Source organism: Triticum dicoccoides, chromosome 5A (genome assembly GCF_002162155.2).
Source record: "Triticum dicoccoides isolate Atlit2015 ecotype Zavitan chromosome 5A, WEW_v2.0, whole genome shotgun sequence".
Classification (NCBI taxonomy): domain Eukaryota; kingdom Viridiplantae; phylum Streptophyta; class Magnoliopsida; order Poales; family Poaceae; genus Triticum; species Triticum dicoccoides.
This window is the reverse complement of record NC_041388.1, coordinates 42,400,810-42,416,969: the sequence shown is the minus strand read 5'-3', so window position 1 is coordinate 42,416,969 and position 16,160 is coordinate 42,400,810. Positions and strand designations below refer to the sequence as shown.

Below are 16,160 nucleotides of genomic sequence, written 5' to 3'. Positions count from 1 at the left end.
TGGTAGGCAATTCTTCAATAAGACACCTATAACTCCTAGGAGTTTCTTTCTTTTTATTAATTATCAAACTCCTAGGCACAAAATCGAGAAAATCATTTGTAGCAAAAGGTTCCTTAAGGATAGTGAGACAGTTGGGGTGAACACTTATGGATTTGAGATCCGCATTTTCCTTACTAGAAGTTTCACCCTTATTTTTAGGAATATACATCAATTTGGCAATGTTAGCATTAGGAGGAGTGTTTTTCATGGAAGAGAAGGCAGACCCAAGGTTGGTAATAATATCCTCAATTTTATCAATTCTAGTGGAATCTTGATCTATCTTTTCATTAACCATAGGTCCCTTCCCTTAAAATTTTTAAGAGCAACTCCTACCTTAGATCCGTATTGGGTAATTTCGCTATGGATCTTTCTGTCCAAATTTTCAATTAACTCTACGGTGGCAACTTTATTTTCAATAATCTCAAGCCGTTGCATCACATGTTCCAAATTTAAAATAGTTCCATTAACCAAAAGAGGTGTTGGGCCAAACAATCTATCATAGCATTATAAGAATCAAAAGTATGGCTACCCAAGAAATTTCCTCCGGTAATGGTATCAAGAATATATCTATTCCAAGGCGTGATGCCTACATAAAAATTGCGAAGAAGAACGGAAGTAGATTTCTTCCTAGTAGATCTATTTTGCGCATTGCAAATTCTGTACCAAGCATCTTTTAGATTTTCTCCCTCCCTTTGTTCAAAATTAAGAACTTCATTCTCGGGAGATAAAGGAGTAGATAAAGGACTAGCCATAACGACGAAGCAAGCAAAAGAAAGGGCGAATGAAAAAGAGGGCGAATAAAACGGCAAGGGTGAAGTGGGGGAGAGGAAAACGAGAGGCAAATGGCAAATAATGTAATGCGAGGGATAAGAGTTCTGATGGGTACTTGGTATGTCTTGACTTGGCGTAGATCTCCCCGACAACGGCCCCAGAAATCCTTCTTGCTACCTCTTGAGCACGGCGTTGGTTTTCCCTTGAAGAGGAAAGGGTGATGCAGTAAAGCAGCGTAAGTATTTTCCTCAGTTTTTGAGAACCAAGGTATCAATCCAGTAGGAGACCACGCGCGAGTCACCTCATACCTACACAAACAAATAAGAACCTCGCAACCAACACGATAAAGGGGTTGCCAATCCCTTCACGACCACTTGCAAGAGTGAGATCTGATAGAGATGATAATAATAAGATATGTATTTTTGGTATTTTTATGATATAGATTGAAAGTAAAGATTGCAAAATAAACGGTAATGGAAATAACGGTAGATTAATATGATGGAAGATAGACCCGGGGTCATAGGTTTCACTAGTGGCTTCTCTCAAGATAACATAAGTATTACGATGGGTGAACAAATTACTATTGAGAAATTGATAGAAAAGCGAATAATTATGAGAATATCTAGGCATGATCATGTATATAGGCATCACGTCCGAGACAAGTAGACCGACACGATTCTGCATCTACTACTATTACTCCACACATCGTCCGCTATCCAACATGCATCTAGAGTATTAAGTTCATAAGAACAGAGTAACGCCTTAAGCAAGATGACATGATGTAGAGGGATAAACTCATGCAATATGATATAAACCCCATCTTGTTATCCTCAATGGAAACAATACAATACGTGTCATTTCCCTTTCTGTCACTGGGATCGAGCACCGCAAGATTGAACCCAAAGCTAATCACTTCTCCCATTGCAAGAAAGATCAATCTAGTGGGCCAAACCAAACTGATAATTCGAAGAGACTTGCAAACATAAAACCAACCATACATAAAAGAATTCAGAAAAGATTCAAATATTGTTCATAGATAAACTTGATCATAAACCCACAATTCATCAGATCTCGACAAACACACCGCAAAAGAAGAGTTACATCGAATAGATCTCCAAGAGAATCGAGGAGAACTTTGTATTGAGATCCAAAGAGAGAGAAGAAGCCATATAACTACTAGCTATGGACCGGAAGGTCTGAAGTAAACTACTCACACATCATGGGAGGGGCCATGGAGTTGATGTAGAGGCCCTCCGTGATCAATGCCCCCTCCGGCGGAGCTCTGGAAAAAGCCCCAATATGGGATCTCTTGGGTACAGAAGGTTGCGGCGGTGGAAATAGGGTTTCGTGGTGCTCCTGGATGTTTGCGGGGTATATGGATATATATAGGAGGAAGAAGTAGGTCGGTGGAGCAACGAGGGGCCCATGAGGGGGGAGGGCGCACCCCCTGCCTCGTGGCCGCCTCGTTGATTGCTTGACGTCCAGTCCAAGTCCCCTGGATCACGTTTGTTCCACAAATCATGTTCCCAAAGGTTTCATTCCGTTTGGACTCCGTTTGATATTCCTTTTCTACGAAACACTGAAATAGGAAAAAAACAGCAATTTGGGCTGGGCCTCCGGTTAATAGGTTAGTCCCAAAAATAATATAAAAGTGTAAAATAAAGCCCATTAACATCCAAAACAGATAATATAATAGCATGGAACAATCAAAATTATAGATACGTTGGAGACGTATCACGGACCTAACATGGCACTTGTGTCGTCCGTGCTGGCAGGCGGCAAAGAGCGATTCATCTTTGCCGTGCGCCACTGGACAGCAAAGAGCCCTTCGCCGTAGCCTATTCAGCCGGACCTGTTGTCGTATGCTGGCTGACGGCAAAGGCCTTTGTCGTCAGCCATGGCAGATGGTAAAGTATCTGATTCCTATAGTGCATGCACAAAAGTCAATAATCATGCAATGAAAATTATATCCTACTTGTGGTGCATTACTCGGTGTTAATTATGCTTAATGCTTGCTTATGAGATTATTCGTTTCTTGGTTGGTTGCTTCCCAATCTTTTGCTAGCCTTCATTTTGCACCAAGTATGATCTCTACTTGTGCATCCAAAACCCTTTAAACCACTTTTGCCACATAAGTCCACTATATCTACCCATATGCAGTATTCTTTTGCCATTCTAAGTAAATTTGCTTGTGCCATCTCTAATTTTCAAAATAAACTTCTCTTTTGTGTGTTTGTTTCGCTCGCAGAGCGGTGAGGGGTGGCTAATATTTTTCATGTTGGATGTGTTATTCTCAAGATGAGTGTTTATTCACTTGTCATTGCACGAGAGTAAGGCAAAGTCTTAGGGAGGCCCAGTCCCGAAATGCAAAAACAAATGAATTTACTTTATGTTGTCAAATAATAAATTCCTTGGAAAGTGTTGGTATGAAGGGCACCCGTGGATACGGTTAGCCATGGAAAGTGAAAGTATGATGGAAAAAGGAATAAACTTTATTTTCCGTTTGGGAACCTCCTATGGCATATCTAGCATGGAAAGTGTTGGGAACTATAAGTCGTTTTCGTTGGTGGGATGGATACACCTCCCAAAATGTTTTTATCTCTAATTTTTCGTTTTAGCTCTGGCACCTCTACAAATCCCTACTTCCCTCTGCAAAGGGACTTTCTTTACTTTATGCAATTTTTATTTTGAATTTTGAGTCTCCATCTTCTCTCATAAAAGCACCAACTAGGAGGCAATATGATCGTACTTAAGTATTGGTTATAGCTAATATTCGAGTGTGTTTCATGAATGGATCAATGTTTGAGCATGATGGTCTAGAGATAACTTATTTTAGCGTCGACATTTTGAAAGACTTGGTTGCTTGTTAATATGCTTGAGTATTTAAATTATTATGTCAAAACTGGACTATTGCTTTGAATTACATAAAAGTCCAAATGTCCATGCTATAAAGAAAAGAATATGATATGACATGATAAACAACACTCCACATCAAAAATTCTGTTTTTATCACTTACCTACTCGAGGACGAGTAGGACTTAATCTTGGGGATGCTGATACGTCTCCAACGTCTCTATAATTTTTGATTGTTTCATGCTGTTATATTATCAATCTTGGATGTTTTATAATCATTTTATATCATTTTTTGGTACTAACCTATTGACATAGTGCCAAGTCTCAGCTGCTGTTTTTTCCATGTTTTTTACATCGCAGAAATTCAATATCAAACGGAGTCTAAATGCCACGAAACTTTACGGAGATTTTTTTATTGGCCAAAAGGAACACAACGGGCCCTGGCTGCGCCTGGGGGGTTGTGCCCACCTCGGGTGCCCCCCGGACCGCCTCTTTGCTCTATAAATACCCCAAAAATATCAGAATCCTAGGGGAGTTGACGAAATATTCATCCAGCCGCCGCAGAGTCCAGAACCACCAGATCCAATCTAGACACCTTCTCGGATGGGGTTCATCACCTCCATTGGTGCCTCTCCGATGATGCGTGAGTAGTTCTTTGTAGACCTTCGAGTCCGATATTTTACCTGTATGAAAAAGTTATATTTGAATGCTAATTGCTAGTATATTTTATTGGAGACTACACATGACTTCTTGACATGGTTGGCTGGCCCAACAATGATGGAACTAACAATCAGATTTATGTTCCGCTTTGAAAGGCATTGTACATAAAATCTGTATAGGTAAATCTTATATGCAACTGGTTCCTGTTCATGAATTTAGATCATAGAGGGTGTTATGGGAAGATAATTACTGAGTGAATTGAAATAGTAACTTGCATTTCCCATGAAACAGGCAGTAAAAAGTGCTAATATCAGTGATGCAGCCTTCTGAGGCAAATCATGGTTGCATGTATGATTTATTTGTCTCAGATAGAATGTTGGCCGCATTATGTTTTGGTAATTTGATGCAAATGGCAAGTAAAAAATGATGCAAATAGGGAAAGTTTCTCAGCACACGCAAAATTAGTGAGATTAGCTTAATTTAAATTGGATGATTTTGTTAGCTTAACTTTTCTTTCTCTGTTTCCTCTTCTTTCGCTTTTCAGTTTTGTTCTATTTTGTTTTCGCGAATACGCTAGATGCGTAGCATTGCATTGATAGGGAAAAGAAACAATAGTTGGGCAATCCGCAAACACCGAACACAAGCAGGCGATGATGTGGGAGCCGATGAGCAGATAGGGGGGATGCTCGGTCCCAAGTACAGAAATTTATGTTACAGGTAAAATGATGTCTAAGCCTTTGGCGTGAGCCTCAGCCCAGTACTCTGCCTCCTCCTTGACAGACTGGAAGATCCTGTGGGTGGAGGGTCTCGCTGTCAAAGATGCACACGTTCCCGTGCTTCCAGATTAACTAGGCAGTAGCCCCACCCTTTCCACTGACTAGCTGGTGGAGCTAGCGATGAAAGACCCACCAAGCGAAGAAGCTCGACGAGCCTTTAGGCGGTTGCAGAGGGAGGTAGACCCAAGATAGAATTTCATGCCATGTAATGCGCAATACCACGCAGCCAGCAAGGAGGTGTTGCTGTGTTTTGGGTTCCTGAGAGCGGAGGATGTAGAGTGGTTTGTAGTGAAGGACATGGATGGCTAGACGATCAGCCGTCCAACACCGGTTTTGGGAGGCGAGCCAAAGGAAGAATTTGATGTTCATAGTAGCCCAATGTTTCTAGATGAGGCACCATAAGGCGGCTCCCATGGACCCGTGGAACATGGCAAGGTATGCAAATATGGCGGTGTGTGTCCTAGAGTTTGTCCAATGCTACCTCCTGAGCTCGCGTTGGATTTCCCCGAAGAGGAAAGGATGATGCAGCAGAGTAGCGTAAGTATTTCCCTCAGTTTTTGAGAACCAAAGTATCAATCTAGTAGGAGGCCACGCTCAAGTCCCTCGTACCTGCACAAAACGATAGCTACTCGCAACCAACGCGATTAGGGTTGTCAATCCCTTCAGTCACTTATGAGAGTGAGATCCGATAGATATAATATTTTTGGTATTTTTGGTATAGAGATGCAAAGTGAAAAGTAAAAGGCAAAGTAAAAAAGCAAAGCAAGATTAAAGTGATGGAGATTGATATGATGAGAATAGACCCGGGGGCTATAGGTTTCACTAGTGGCTTCTCTCAAGAGCATAAGTATTCTACGGTGGGTGAACAAATTACTGTTGAGTAATTGACAGAATTGAGCATAGTTATGAGAATATCTAGGCATGATCATGTATATAGGCATCACGTCCGTGACAAGCAGACCGAAACGGTTCTGCATCTACTACTATTACTCCACTCATCGACCGCTATCCAGCATGCATCTAGAGTATTAAGTTAAAAACGGAGTAACGCTTTAAGCAAGATGACATGATGTAGAGAGATAAATTCATGCAATATGAAATAAACCCCATCTTGTTATCCTCGATGGCAACGATGCAATACATGCCTTGCTGCCCCTTCTGTCACTGGGAAAGGACACCGCAAGATCGAACCCAAAACTAAGCACTTCTCCCATGGTAAGAAAAACCAATCTAGTAGGCCAAACCAAACTGATAATTCGAAAAGACTTGCAAAGATAACTAATCATACATAAAATAATTCAGAGAAGATTCAAATATTATTCATAGATAGACTTGATCATAAACCCACAATTCATCGGTCTCAACAAACACACCGCAAAAAGAAGAAGATTACATCGAATAGATCTCCACAAGAGAGGGGGAGAACTTTGTATTGAGATCCGAAAAGAGAGAAGAAGCCATCTAGCTACTAACTATGGACCCGAAGGTCTGAGGTAAACTACTCACACTTCATCGGAGGGGCTATGATGATGTAGAAGCCCTCCGTGATGACGGCCCTCTCCGGTGGAGCTCTGGAACAGGCCTCAAGATGGGATCTCGTGGATACAGAAAGTTGCGGCGGTGGAATTAGGTTTTTGGCTCCCGTTCTGATCGTTTGGGGGTACGTAGGTATATATAGGAGGAAGGAGTATGTCGGTGGAGCACCGAGGGGCCCACGAGGCAGGGGGCGCGCCCTAGAGGGGTGGGCGCGCCCCCCACCCTCGTGACCGCCTCTTTGACTCCTTGGAGTAGGGTCCAAGTCTCCTAGATCACGTTCAGTGAGAAAATCACGTTCCCGAATGTTTTATTCCGTTTGGACTCCGTTTGATATTCTGTTTCACCGAAACACTGAAATAGGCAAAAAACAGCAATTCTGGGCTGGGCCTCCGGTTAATAGGTTAGTCCCAAAAATAATATAAAAGTGGAAAATAAAACCCAATATGGTCCAAAACAGTAGATAATATAGTATGGAGCAATTAAAAATTATAGATACGTTGGAAACGTATCATCCAACACCACATGATCTTGTCAGGCCGGTCAGCAAGACTGATCCGTTGAATTCGGCACCAGAGGTCGACATATTCTATCGTGGCTAGAGCCCCCAAGGCCCCACGAATGTCGGCAATCCAAGCGTAGTGATGCATGCCCTCGCATACTAAGTCGCTTTTGTCGATATCTGCGTGGGACAAGAGCAGCCAACGTTAGCGCAAACTTGGCGATGAACTGGTAGTCGAGCCAAAGGTCCTCCCAGAATAGGCAGGTCCCAACGTCGCCAAGAATCCAGGTGGTGGTGGCTTGGAAGAAGCTAATCTCCGCCTGGCAGGGGAGGTGAAGATGGCGCCATGGACGTGTCGGATAGGTGGCCTTAAGTCAAAGCCAACGGGTCCGCAACGCAATGCCAGAGCATTGTAGATTGCTCATGCTGAGTCCCCCAAGCTCGGTGGGGCGGCACATCTTGGGCCAAGACACAAGGCAGGAACCCGCCTTGGCGTCGCGACGGCCATGCCAGAGGAAATCGCGAATGATTCTGGTGGCTTGCTTGAGAATTGTGGGGATATGGCCATTGCTAGAAGGATATTCACAGGCCTGCTTGAGTTTTGTTCTATTATCATCGTTGTTATCCCGTGTGCCATCGCCTTTTTGTTGCTCTTTCTGGTGAATGCAAATATACAGAAGCATACTCCCTCCGTCCGAAAAACTCGTGCGCACCTCTCAATTGTTGCTAACATGTTTGTATCAAAAAAATTGTGAGATTTAGGGCCTCTTGTTCGTTCAAAAGATATTTTTAGCAATTTTGGGAGGTTCTTTAGTTCGTACGACTGGAAACTATATGAATTTTTCCCCTACGATCGACTTTGCATGCAATTCTCGAGGAATATTTTCAAACCTTTGTTTTATGTGACAACTAGCAAGATGCACGTGGATTGCATGAAACATCAAGATGCATTTATTTTACAAAAATCTATTGTGATTGATGCATGCGGGAGTAATCTCATGCGTAAAAACTAACGACATCTGCAGGTTCACATAACTCAGCCTGTATACCGCTGATGCAGATCCTCTCCAACACTGACCTCCGCAAGCACGTCGACGGCGTCGTCCGTGTCCCAACAGCTCAGACTTAGCCGAGTGGGGGAGACGAGAAAGAGAATAGATAAGGTGAGGAGGACTGAGGCGTGGTGGTGGTAGGTGGTCGGACTGACTGGAGGCATGACACCGGCAACGACCATCATGCCAGATTGCTTCAAAGACTTTCTTTTTTAATTTGCTCAACAATGAGGTTGTGGGAGATAAGGATGAATGATGGAAGACCTTATATGCAAATATGGAGAGAGGTGCGGGTATCTTTTTGTAAAATTATCATTGTTTACTTTCTATCCATTAGATATAGATCGGATGCTCTATATTACAGGATGACAGGCACACCATCATCACCAACTCGGTATTTTTATAAGAGTGGAGATCATGACATGCACCAAATTCTTAAGGAAAAATCTTGTGTTTTTGACACACACACACACACACACACACACACACACACACACACACACCCGACCGACCGGGGGCAACCCTAGCGCGCCGCCTCCTGCCCGTCCTCCCCCGCAGCCACAGCGTAGCACCGTGGGGCAAAGCCTGGCTGACGTAGGTCACGGTGGGGCCTCGATCCCTCTCACTTGGCCTCGGGGCCAGCGCGGGAATGCTCCTTGGGTAGGAGCGCTGGGTCGCTGTGTGGCCCAATGGCGCGACGACGGGTGTTTAGGCAGCAAATTGTCTCTGTGCGGCAATGCGACGACGGTGGGCTGCGGTTGCTGCAAGCTCGCAAGGTCCATGTCCTCTGGTCGTCGGATTTGGGATCTGTGTCGGGGGACCGACGAGCATCAGGACAACATGATTGTTCCTGCACCGACCCGTAGGTACAGCTCCGGCGAGCCATGACAAAAGCAGGGACGGCTAGTCGCCAACATCAGCAAGGGCAACTTGTGCGTGGCCGGCTACGTACGCGCTCCACCTCACCACCCCGACATGTCGTAGAGCATGGGTCGCCGCCGGGGTCGCCCGCCACGGGGGCAAGGACAACTGTGGCAAGAATGCGCGCCAGATCACCTGGGTGTTGCTCCTCAAAGCGTACCACGCTCCACGCGGCCAGGAAGCTCATGGGGGCCGCCACCGTCGCGCTCTCCATGGCGGCGGCCGCATGGAGGCGGGTGGCGGCGGACCGGACTGACTCCAACGTTGAGGCCGACACGACGCAGGGGAGAGCCCAGCGTTGCGGACCAGCTTCTACGGCTTCCTCCGCGTCTTCCTCCTCCTCTCCGTGCTCCTCATCGTCGCCGACATCGCTGCGCACACCCAGGGCTGGCACCTCGCTGCGATCCTCGACTTGGAGGCCGTCAAGGGCCTCTTCGCTGCCGCCTACTCATCCTGGATGCGTGCACGCCACTACAACACGGTTAAGTATTAGAGGCATTTTCTACAATGCGTTTTGAAAAATGCCTTACATTGTGTTCCTTAAAGGCATTATTGAAAAACGCCTTCAAAAGTCCCTAGTTTCCGAGGCAATCACAGAGAGTGCCTCAGATCATGCTCAATCAAAGGCATTCTGAAAATCGCCTCACCGCATGCATGCAATGTACTGTATAAATATACGTCCTGATTCTACGAGTATCCAGCTGGGCGGCAAATTGATTTACGAGTAACACGGAGGTTGCCGGTTCGATCCACAGCTCTGTTGTCTTTAATCGGTATACTTTACGAAATCATTCTTTTACTTCGTCAGAGCCGTTGCGTACCGAATAACCATTTCTTTTGTCCCATACCGCTTAGCGAGAGGAAGTTTAGCCTGTTTAAAAGAGGAGCACTGTGATAACTGTTGTGAATTAGATCTCGTGCATCAACTGAAAGACGGCCCAACAGTAAAGGAAAAACATTGGAGATCATCGTGTGTGACAGCTCTCTGCTGTACAACGTGGCCCCCCGCCAGAGTCTGTGTGTACGTGTGGCCCCAGCAGCAGCAGTAGAAGAGTCAGTCGCTCGATTTCTTGTACATTTGCCCGGTCCACTTTTGGAGGCATTTTCTAAAATCGCCTCCACAGTTAACCATCCGAGGCATTCTTCAAAAGTGCCAACAAACAGCTTTCCCTTCGTGACTATATTTAGCATTTTCTAGGAACGCCACCTTAGCTCTTTGAAGGCATTTTCTTGTCCTTTCAAGGCGTTTAAAAATGCCTCCAAATGTCTACCGTGATGTAGTGCGCGCCGCCTACCTAGGCCCGGCCCTGCAGTTCCTCACCAACGCATGTGTCGTCCTCTTCATGATCCAGAGCGCCGACCGCCTCATCATCTGCCTCACCTACGTCTGGATCAAGCTCAGGGGAAGCATCGAGGTGACAGGGCGGCCGCCGCACCGAGAGAAGAAAAGCGGCAGGGAGGAGAACAACTCGGAAACGGTCGTCGACCAAGAATGAATCGGCATGCAAAAACACTAGGTTCACAGCAAAGACATTAAGGAAATCCGAAGTTAAACGCTAGGTCCACACGCGACCGTACCCCACCAGGTCCCAAATTATTACGCGTGTCAAGCCCAAATTGGCCCTTTACATAAAAAATGTTGGGAAACCTGGTTAGGAAAACTTGATTAGAAATAGTGGCTTGGTTATAACACTGCACATTACTATTCTCTCCGTTTCTAAATATTTGTCTTTCTAGAGATTTCAACAAATGACTACATAGTACAAAGCAAAATGAGTGAATCTACACTCTAAAATATGTTTATATATATATATATATCCACAGGGCCGGCCCTGTGTTTCGGGAGGCCCTAGGCGAACTCGACGACATGGGCCCCTATGTCCTAAGTCTTAAGACAATATATATGTATGCGTGTATTATATATATAACTTATTATAAAAAGTAACTTTCAATCACACATCTTTAGTTTTAAGTATGAGTATAATAATTCAAATGACTCCATCGAGAACAATAATAACCAACTTCGAACTGACTCCATAAAAAACAATGGTACTAAAAAGATCGCAAAATGAAAGTAATATGACATGATTACCTCAAATAAGAACGAAATTAGACTGACTCCATCGACAACAATAATACTTCAGTGCTTCAAAAAAAGTTTTTTCGGGCATTTCGTGATGCGAAGTCATTAAGGGCACAATCAAGATCAACATTGTCCAAGATATCCTTCTCAATGCAGCACATAGCCAGGCCATTCAATCTATCTTGCAACATAGTTGACCTCAAATAATTTTTCAGTAGTTTCAGTTTAGAGAAACTTCTTTCAGCTGAGGCTACAGTCACAGGCACTGTTAAGAGGATCCGATAGGCAACAGAGACATTTGGATAGCAATCTACAGCCATAACAAACTGAAGAATCTCAAGCGCTGACATCAAACTATCTGGCAAAGTTACCTGCAACACTTTTAACTCTGAGACAAAATCATGAAGATCAACATCAAATGATTTATCATCAGAAAAAGCTTTTGCAAAAGTAGCGCAACATTCCTGTAGTTTGCTATCATCCAAGGACTTCAGATTTTTTGAATTGAATAAGAAACCAAACACCTTTTCAAATTTCTTCAACTGATCAAAGCGGCTGGTCAATGAAAGAATTGCATTGTCAACAATGACTAGAAAGTAATTAACTCTGAAGGATTCCATAGCTGACAATTGTATTTCTTCTTCTTGATCATTGATTTCATCATGATGCCTCTTTCTTTTCCGTTGACGTTTTGAAGGAAATTCTGGCTCTATGTCCATATCAGATGCAATGGCTTTTGCTATCTCAATACTAGCTTGAAAGCATTCATCTCTATACTTCTTAAAATATAATATGACCCCGTCAATGTGTTTTATAGTAGCATCAATGCACACCATCTTTTCCTGCAACTTTTGGCTCACCATATTTACAGAGAACAAAACATCATGCCAGATAACCATGCCAACTAAAGTTTCAAAATTCTCAAGTGCACTGACCAAAGATTGAGCATCACTTACAGCTGCTGGGTCATCAGTAGAAGTCTCCTCCAATTCCTTCAAAGCTGAAATTACATGGATAGTTTGGTACCTGATAGGCTGCACACTCTTTATTCGACTCTCCCAACGAGTACTGGACAAAGGCTTGAGAGTTAGTTTTGTTCCTTTTGGGAGATTGTCAAGTAAGATCTTCCATCTTTTAGTAGAACGTGAAAACAACATGTATATCCGTTGTATAATACCAAAGAATGTAATAGCCTGTTTGCAAGATTTTGCCATATCACAAAGAGTGAGATTCAAACTATGACATGCACATGGCATATACAATGCTTTGGGGTTTTCTTTAAGGAAGCGACTCTGAACACCTTGGTATTGTCCTTTCATGTTGGAACCATTGTCATAACCTTGACCTCTCACATCAGCAGCACTCAAATCAAAAGAACTCAATGTATCCATCAATACCTTCAAAAGCCCCAACCCCGATGTGTCCTCAACCTTTAGGAACTCTAGGAAAAACTCCTCCACTCTCAGAAGGTTGCTTGACATATTGACACAACGCACAATGAGAGTCATTTGTTCTTCATGGCTCACATCCGGGGTACAATCCAGAATAACTGAAAAATACTTGGCATCTTTGATGATCTTTAAAATTACATTTCTCACGGCATTAGCAAGAACTGAGATCAACTCGTTCTGGATTTTGTGGCCAAGATAGTGATGATGGATTTCACTATTTTGAATACGCCAGATGTGTTCTTGCATAACAGGATCAAATTCAGCAATCATTTCAATCATGCCCAAAAAATTACCATTATTGTCTTGATACAACTTCTCATTTGATCCACGAAAAGCCAAAGTATGTTTTGCAAGAAACTTCACAGCTGAAACTATTCTTACCAGAACTTGTCTCCAACGCTCCTTCTCCTTTGCAATCCCCCTTTGCATATCGTCATCAATTGTCTGATTTTTGCTTAGTCTCAACCTAACTTCATTCCATGTATTCATGTTTGTTAAATGATTAACACTGTTCTCATGATCTTTGAGACGCGCACTCAAACGCTTCCAGTCATTCAATCCATCAGATGCCAGCATAGACTTGCTCAGTTTTGATTTGAACAACTTGCAACAAAAACAATATACTTTGTTTGCACCTTTGTGGTAAACCAACCACTTTCTGTCAACAAACTCACCATTACTTAACTTCCTGGAGTAAAAAGCATATGAAAAGTGTCTACCAATGGTGTCCTTCTCGAACTCCAGATCCGGTACTCTAATAGGTCCCTTCTCAATTAAAATATCCCTTTTGCTATTGTCAAGACCTTCCCATGTTCTTGGATCAAAAATAAATGAAAGGGAATCTTCCTGTTCATCATTAGAGGAAGGCTGCAAATTTTCCTCCTCCATTGTACTGTCAGCATCAACTTCAAAATTTATTTGCTCCCCTGTGCTCGCACCATCTTCATTCACCTCAACATCTGGATTTGCATGCTCAGAAGTAGTTTCTTACCTTTGTTCTTCACTGACATCAACATTGCTTGAAGATGTAAAGAAGTTATTCAAAGAACCCTTCAGTGCTAGAATTTTTAGATCACTTTCTTTCTTTTTCCTCCTTTTTTCAGCACCCGGTAATTGCTTCTTCTTAGGTAACATGGCAGGCTAATGTCCTAAAATCATGAAGAAAAGATCAAAAGAGGATACAAAGAATTAGGAATTTATACATCGGATGATTGGAACCCTAGACATGTACATAGAATGACAAAAACTTGATAGATTGGATTACAATGCGTACATACTAAATAAAGAATAAATAACCTGCAACTGAGATTGTCAAATTGAGGTTTGGGGATGGACAGGGATGCGTTCATGCGTACTTCTTGCCGTATTGCCGTACTTCTTGACTTCTTGACTTCTTGACTTCCAGTCGGTGACGGATGCCGGATGGCTGATTGGCCGGGCTGCCGCCTGCCTGCCGGACTGCTGTGTGGCGGCGACGGCGAGCCGGCGAGGCGAGGGCAGGGCGATGCGGCAAGGCAAAGCGCCGAGCGATGGATCGAGCGAGAAGGCCGACAGGCGTGAGTCAAGGCACCGTTTAGGCTTCGCCTACGCGTACGTATCCATCAGCGATTCAGCGACAGGCCTGATCAGCGATCGCTAGCTATATCTGGGTCGCCCAGCACATCAGCGACAGGCCTGTATAGTATAATTTTTTTTTTGAGACAAAGGCCTATATAGTATATGTATACTCCATCATGTGCCCCCCCCCTCGGCTGGGCCCTGGGCCGTCGCCCCGTCGCCCATGCCCTAGGGCCGGCCCTGTATATCCATATGTGATAGTCCATTTGAAATCTTTAAAAAGACAAATATTTAGGAACAGAGGGAGTAGTAGTTTCCTTTACATAAACTTGAAAAGAAAAAACAGTTCAAAAAAACATGAAAAAAAACGACCGAGTTTTTTCTGTTGAGAAAAAAAAACACCAAACCCTCGTCCTGAAACCTTGTCCCTCCTCATCCAAACCCTCGTCCTGAACCTTGTCCCCCGATCTGGCCGCCGCCGCCGCGCCTATCGGCCCGTGTTCCGTCGCGCCGCTGCTCCCCAGCTCACCCTCGGAGGCAAAACCACCTCTCCCATCGCCGCCGGCCTTAATCGAGATCTCCAACCCGCGCCGACCCCCGTCCTCTTCCCAACTCCCACAATGGCAGTATCGCAGACTTCAATAGCGATGGTGCCGTCGAGGTGCACATCAGAGACGCACATGGCGCGGGCGACGGTCGCGGTCGAGATCTCTGGCTACAGCCGTGTCAAGGGCCTCGGTAGAGGCGAATGTCTCCATTCTCCGGTATTCTCCATCGCCAGCTACGAATGGTGCATCTGCTACTACCCTGACGGCTACGACGAGGCGAATGAAGGTTACGTATCCGTCTTCCTCGAGCTCTTGACCAAGAACGCCGAGGCGAGGGTGCTCCACAAGTGGATGCTTGTGAATCGGTTTAGTGGGCGGTCGATTGTGGTGCACTCCAGCAAAGCGCCACGAGCGTTCGACCATGAGTTTCCAGCTTGGGGCGTAGAAAAGTTCATGAAGACAACCGCTGAAGTAGAGTCAGTGTACGTGCGGAATGATTGTCTCGTGATTGAGTGCGAACTCAGTGTTATCAAGGAAACACTCGATATCCATGTGCCACCCTCTGACCTTTTGGATAATCTTGCAACCTTGCTAGAGGGGAAGATAGGAGCAGACGTGACTTTCAAGGTTCAAGGGGAGGTCTTTTCCGCTCATAAGATTTTGCTTGCGATGCGATCGGCGGTCTTCAATGCGGAGTTCTATGGTCCGATGGGGGACAAAGGTGTACAGGACATAATTATTAACAACATGCAGCCTGCTGTTTTCAAGGCATTTCTTCACTTCATCTACACTGATTCAATGCCTTCCATGGACGATCTTGATGATGATGACAAAAGAGAAATGGTCAAGCACTTACTCGTGGCTGCAGATAAGTATGCAATGGAAAGGATGAAGAGGATATGTGAAGGGATGCTATGCAAGAGTCTTGATGTTGAGACTGTGGCGACCATATTAGCTCTAGCTGACCAGCACCATTGCAACAACCTCAAAGATGCTTGCATTGAATTTATGCTCTCTTCGAATAGAATGGATGATGTGATCGCAAGCCAAGGGTATGCACACCTCAAAAGATCTTGTCCTGATCTCATTGTAGATGTGTTTGAAAGAACAGTGAAGTCCCGCAAAATTTAGTACGCCAATGTAGTATGAGCTACTGCTTACCATTCAGTTCTGAAAGATCTTTGTTGGCGAATGCCTTATGCTGGGTCGGAGCAGGCAATCCAGTCTTGCTAAATTTAGCATGCCCTGTCTGTGTTAGCTTATATCTAGTGACTTTGATACATAGTGACCTGAGCTGAGGTTGCTATGTCTTTCAGTTTTCAGAGATCGTTTGGAGGAAGCAGTTAGTTCTATAAAATATATGTCTACAATGTATTGGTTTTCCCATCTGATATTACTACTATATACTCCCTCC

General features: G+C 44.2%; 1 protein-coding gene across 1 annotated transcript; it reads left to right on the top strand.

Moving 5' to 3' along the window:
• Positions 1 to 14,818: 14,818 nt before the first annotated feature.
• Positions 14,819 to 15,878, top strand: LOC119296918 (BTB/POZ and MATH domain-containing protein 2-like). The gene has a single exon (XM_037574926.1). The coding sequence runs from the start codon at positions 14,819 to 14,821 to the stop codon at positions 15,875 to 15,877; it is 1,059 nt and encodes a 352-aa protein (XP_037430823.1). The 3' UTR covers position 15,878.
• The last annotated feature ends 282 nt before the right edge of the window (positions 15,879 to 16,160 follow it).